At 41.2% G+C, this 6000-nt stretch overlaps 1 protein-coding gene across 7 annotated transcripts in view; it reads left to right on the forward strand.

The window, feature by feature from the left end:
* Positions 1-5416, forward strand: part of LOC120090245 (D-alanine-D-alanine ligase family) — a 29128-nt gene extending 23712 nt beyond the window's left edge. For 4 of the 7 annotated variants that reach the window (XR_016524458.1, XR_016524460.1, XM_039047800.2 and 1 more), the window contains one exon: positions 5163-5416. Coding sequence is in view for 1 of the 7 variants with exons in the window: in XM_039047802.2 (XP_038903730.1) it covers positions 5163-5243 (81 nt within the window). In the remaining 6 variants the exon portion in view is untranslated. Of the gene's footprint in view, positions 1-4067; positions 4195-5162 lie in introns of all 7 variants that reach the window. The other 3 variants (XR_016524454.1, XR_005485475.2, XR_016524459.1) reach the window with 1 other exon arrangement.
* Positions 5417-6000: the final 584 nt, after the last annotated feature.

The raw sequence follows: 6000 nt of genomic DNA on the forward strand, positions 1-6000 counted from the left end.
CTGGTCCCACGTGGTTTGGCCTCCACTGGCTTCTATCATTCTCTCAGCTGAGCGCCACCAACGCTTGGAATTATCGATGAGAACAAAAGTGGCATACTGTAACTTCTACTCCTCTGGACACCTCATGTACTGAAAAATCCCCTCTACAGTGGACAACCACAACTCTGTGTTGTGGGGTCTTTCAAGGACCCGTTAAACGTCGGGGGATCATACTTCTTGAAGTCCCATAGGTATCCGACCTCCAAAGAAGGGCCTGCCACAGTCCGATTTGTGGCCCTATCTTGATTCTGAACTGGTGGTAACGGGACCAACGAGGATGGCGCCTGTTGTGACTGTGTGTGCTGAGCTATCTGCTCGGCCACCATATCCCTTAGTTGTCCTACCACGACCTATGTGATGACTAATAGCTGCAGCCATGGCCATACACTCTACTGGAATTTCTGAGGATGACGGCCCTGGCGGGGGCACAGTCGAAGCTCGAGGCCCGCTTCTTGGTCTAACCTTCTGCCAAGTTGACCTAGAAGGGTCACGAGGTAGCGAGTCCCGCACCTTTTGGCTCTGCTTCAGGTTCTTGCATGTCAGGGTCCCACTCCCCAACTACTTTCTTACCTCGACTGCCCCTTTCTCTAGTTCGTGGTGCCATACCTGATAACAATACGTAACGCTTTAATAGACACGAGCAGGGTAAACCATCAAACGACTGCACAACAAGCAAGATTTCATACACATTTCCCTAAAGAACAAAACGACATACCTGGCGATGAAGAAAGATCCATTTGTGGTCATAAGGAACAGGTTGGACTCACAATGTAAGTTAGTCTAGAGAATCTAAAACATAGGCTCTGATACCAACTTTAACGACCCAAATTTCTAGTATGTTTCTAGGATGCTACTTTATGCATGTATAGGCGTGGCAATACATTTTCTCAAATTTGGGTCCTAGAAATGGATATTCTAGAAATTTGGGCCTATACATGCATAAAGTAGCATCCTAGAAACATACTAGAAATTTGGGTCGTTACAGTTGGTATCAGAGCCTAAGTTTTAGGTTCTATAGACTGACTTACATCGTGAGTCCAACCTGTTCCTTATGGCCACAGATGGATCTTTTGTCATCGCCAGGTGTGTCGTTTAAAGTTCTTTAGGGAAATGTGTATGAAATTTTACCTGTTGTGCAGTTGTTTTATGGTTTAACCTGCTAATGTTTATTAAAGCGTTACATGTTGTTATCAGGTATGACACCATGAACTAGAGGAAGGGGCAGTCGAGGTAAGAAAGTAGTTGGGGAGCGGGACCCTGACATGCAAGAACCTGAGGTGTAGAGCCAAGAGGTGCGGGACTCGCCACCTCGTGACCTTTCTAGGTCAACTTGGCAGAAGGTTAGACCAAGAAGCGGGCCTCGAGCTTCGACTGTGCCCTGCTAGGGCCTCATCCTTAGAAATTCCAGTAGAGTATACGACCATGGCTGTAACTATTGGAAATGTCGTCACACAGGCCGTGGTAGGACAGCTAAGGGATATGGTGGCCGAGCAGATAGCTCAGCACGCATAGTTGCAACAGGCGCCATCCTCGTGATCTCGTTGCCACCAGTTGAGAATCAAGATAGGGACACGAATCGGACTGTGGCAGACCCTTCTTTGGAGGTCGGATACCTACGAAACTTCAAGAAGTATGATCCTTCGACGTTTAACAAGTCCCTAAAAGACCCCACAAATGCAGAGCTGTGGTTGTCCACTGTGGAGGGGATTTTTCAGTACATGAGGTGTCAAGAGGAGCAGAAGCTGCAGTGTGCTGCTTTTGTTCTCATGGACAATTCTAAGCGCTGGTGGCGCTCAATTGAGAGAATGATAGAAGCCAGTGGAGGCCAAGCCACATGGACCAGTTCAAGGAGCGGTTTACGAGAAGTACTTTTCTGCTCACGTGAGGTACAACAAGCAGGCTGAGTTCATGAATCTGAAGCAGGGGATCGTGACAATAGAGGAGTATGAGGAGGAGTTTGACAGGTTGTCTTGCTTCGCCCCTGATATAGTGTCTACTAAAGCAAAGAGGGTTGAGAGATTTGTACAAGGACTCCGGGACGGGGTGTGAGGTACTGTGCAGCTTTTCGAGCGGTAGCACGCGTGGGCTGTCCTTCAGGGATAGAGTTCCTGAAGTCCTTGATGGAGGAACCAGCCCCTAGCTAGAAGAGGAAAGCTGAGCAGAAAGCTCCGGGACCTCCGCAGAAGGTTCAGAGTACAAACAGGTCGGTAGGGCACGCCCAACGACAAGCTACTGCTTTAAGAGAAGTTTGGAGGGAAAGACCGATGTGCAAGTCGTGTGGGAAGCGTCATTGGGGACGCTGTCTGATTGGCATGGGGACTTGTTTCAGATGTAAGCAGGCAGGGCATATGACAGACCAATGCCCTAGTAGTGGTTCCGGAAGTGCAGGGGGTCAGCCCCCGGGTTCGCATCAGGGTACCGACAACAGCAGTAGGGTCGGGACTATGCCACTAACCATCGAGAAGTTGAGCATTCGGGAACAATAGTGACAGGTACGCTCTCAATCTTGGGACACTACGTCTTGACATTATTTGACACTGGCTCGTCTCACTCTTTCATTTCATCGTTGTTCGTAAAACATGCTATGTTAGTTTTAGAACCCTTGGATTATTTATCAGTATCTACACCGTCAGGAGAAATTATGATAGAAAGTGAAAAGATAAAAGCGTGTTGGTTAGAAATAGCGAATCGCACCCTTGATGTGACTCTAATAGCGTTAGACATGCGTGACTTTGATGTAATTCTGCACATGGATTGGTTGGCTGCCAACCATGTTAGCATAGACTGTTCTCGTAAGGAGGTGATTTTTAACCCCCCAGCCAGTTTTAAGTTCAAGGGAGTCAGGACGATAGTATTACCCAAGGTGATTTTAGCGATAAAGGCCAAGAAGTTGTTTAACCAAGGTGTCTAGAGTATCTTGGCCAGCGTAGTTGACACAAGAGAGACCAGGATTGCTCTAACTTCTGAGCCAGTGGTGAGAGTTGGCTCAACAACGCCGGCTCAATATGACTGCCATTTCAGGGGTAAGACTGGATAGATAGTTGGAGACATAGGGTGTAAGAGGGACTTGGTAGAGAGGTTGTTCTTTTAAGTGTTGATTCTAGAGCTTGAACAAGGGATCTTGTCCTCTCATTTGGCATGAGAGGGACTTGGTTTTGTGATTGGATCACAAAAAAATTGTTCATTAGGGGATCAGTGGGGACTTAAGGAACAAGAGGTAATTTCGGGGGTAAAACAGAGATTTGACCCAACCGTTATTGCGAATAACCTGTGAATGGTTAACTTACTAATCATGGTTATATCAGGTGGACATAATATATCTACAGTGAAGGGAGTTCAACTATGGACTTTAGTGGAGTGACCCATTAATTAACTAATGGAGGTTAGATCGGTCTAATGAGTTTAGCTAATTAATCTCGGATAGTTGGAGCCTATGATCTGTAGGTACATGAGGTCCCCCTACTAGCTCGAAAATGGATTAGCTCTAGAGTAGCGTGATAAGTTAATTTGAAACGTTCAAATTAGAATCAAATAGAATAAAAAAAATATATTTAAATATGATTTAAATATATGAAATGAATTTGTATAAAAATTAATTTAATATTGGATATTAAATTACTTAGAATTATTTAAATTGTTTAAATAATTATTTATTAATTTTATTAGAAAATTAATGTACGAAATTAATTTGTAAAATTAATAAAGTTTGATTTTAGAAATAAAATATGATTTTAAAATCAATTTTGGATTTTTGGAAATTGAAAAATTACACAACTTGAAAATGAGTTTTTAAAAGTTTATCTTCAACTAGCTTACAAGGAACCCACCACCTCTTCCTTGGTTTACTCCAAGCATGAGCTGCATCCCATGCAACACATCTCTTTGCATGATAGTCTGCAATATATTGAATAGATTGGGGTGAAGAATGGATGATGACCAAATGAATTTTTGCTGAAAAAATTGGATGAAGAAGGTGTTCTTCAATGGGTTGGTTCATTGAGCTTTCTCCATATTCCCTTTGATTCCAGCTTATTTTGAGTCCTACAACTCAATCTAGAACACCAAGAAGATAGTTGGGAAGAGCTTGTGGTGGTCTAGACAAGGATTTGGAGGATTTTACAGCTAGAAAATGGAGATTTCGATGGTTCGACCAAGGTATGTTCTTGAAACCCATTATATTCTGTTTTAGCATGTTTCCTTTCAACCAAAATTAATGAATTAGAATGTTTATGGATTTTGATTTCTTCCGCTGCGTGATGGTGTCGATCCAACAATTGGTATCAGAGCATCTTATAAGCATTCAATTCGGATTAATTCTGGTTTGGTGGATTTTTGGTGTGAAAATATGAAATTGCTGTAATGATATGGTTTTTTGAGTTTTGGCCTTTAATTTCTCTTTGATTTCCCATTTAAATTTGTAATTGGCTCTTGTTTGATGAGCTTTAATTTTTAATTTATTTGGAGTCATTAGAGTTGAAATTAAGCTGTAATTTGAAGAAACAAGCGAAGGGGCCGAGTTGCAGATTCCAGATGATCGGCCTCTGTTCATATCGTCGTTAAGCTTCAGTAGCTAAACGATCGTTTAGTTTCATGCGTTAGACGATATGAAGGAAAAGCTAAACGATCGTTTAGCTTCATGCGTTAAACGATATTTTGATATGCGTATTGGTCAGTTGAAAATTTTTGTAACTTACGCCTATGTAGTGGAATGTTGATGTTATGTGTTGTATTAGTGTTTGACGTATGGATGAATTGTGAACTGTTATGTGATCTTAGCATGATTTAAGACCTCGATGTATGCTTATACTTTATGAGATTGCAGTGATTGTTGGCACTTCTATTGGGCTATGCACATCGCATGATGTGAGTCTTCAAGCCCACACCTTATGCTTATGTACGGTGTCCCCTTGGGACCACCACTTATGTTTATGTTTGTGCCCTTCGGGGTTACTTCTTATGAAAGCGTGTCTTCGGGTTCGCTCCTTATGCCTATGCCTACGCCTATGATGCCCTTGTGCACTTTTGTCTCAATAGAAAGGCTAACAGGTCACTGAGTGGGCCCAGTAGTGGGTCGTTTACTGAGTATACTTTTATACTCATCATTTTCCTTTCATGTTTTTCAGGTAAGGGTAAAGATAGACTGGTGCATGACAAGAGAGATCCATGACTTGGCCATTTGGACAGATTATTGCTTCCGCATTTAGGTTTTATGTACTAGTGTCTGATTTAGGAGTCAGACATTTTAAAGTCTTAAAGAAACAAAGTCAGACATTTTAAAGTCTTAAAGAAACATTCCTTGATTATATTTATTGATTTATTTAACTGTTATTTATTTTAAAGAATGGTTAGGGGTACCCCGAACGGTATTTTTTTTTTAGGTTTTATCTTCTTTGCTTAGTTGAGCATTATTTAATTAAATAAATTTTTTTATCTCTTTTATCTAATTATTCTTTGAGAAAATGTATTGTCAAGCCTTTGCATGCATAAAGTAGCGTCCTAGAAATATACTAGAAATTTGAATCGTTACACATATTGAGTTTGCAATCTGGCCACTCTCATCCATACAAATCAAAAGACTGACTTCATGACTAGGAGTTCACAACTCACTTAGGATTAAGGTCATGTCACCAATAGTCATCCCGGTGAAATGTAAGTTTATATGATTAATAGTGTTATATAATGAGACTAACTATTTCGTGGCCTGGTTTTATACAAACTTTTTTTGTATAGGATACCCTGCTCATATGTCTCCACATGAATGATCAGGATCTAATCATTTGTAGCACTTTACAACACTTAACATTTACAAATCGGCCCGTATCCGTAGTGTTACTAGTATATATAAGGTACCAACCTTATTCATCTACTATAGACCGTTTAGGTTATTATTTAAACAAGATTCACCTGTATGTCTCTACATACTTTTTAAAATTACATAAAATAACCTAGGATAATAGTTTA

Source organism: Benincasa hispida, chromosome 11, assembly GCF_027475165.1.
Source record: "Benincasa hispida cultivar pf3 chromosome 11, pf3_genome.v1.1, whole genome shotgun sequence".
Taxonomy (NCBI): Eukaryota; Viridiplantae; Streptophyta; class Magnoliopsida; order Cucurbitales; family Cucurbitaceae; genus Benincasa; species Benincasa hispida.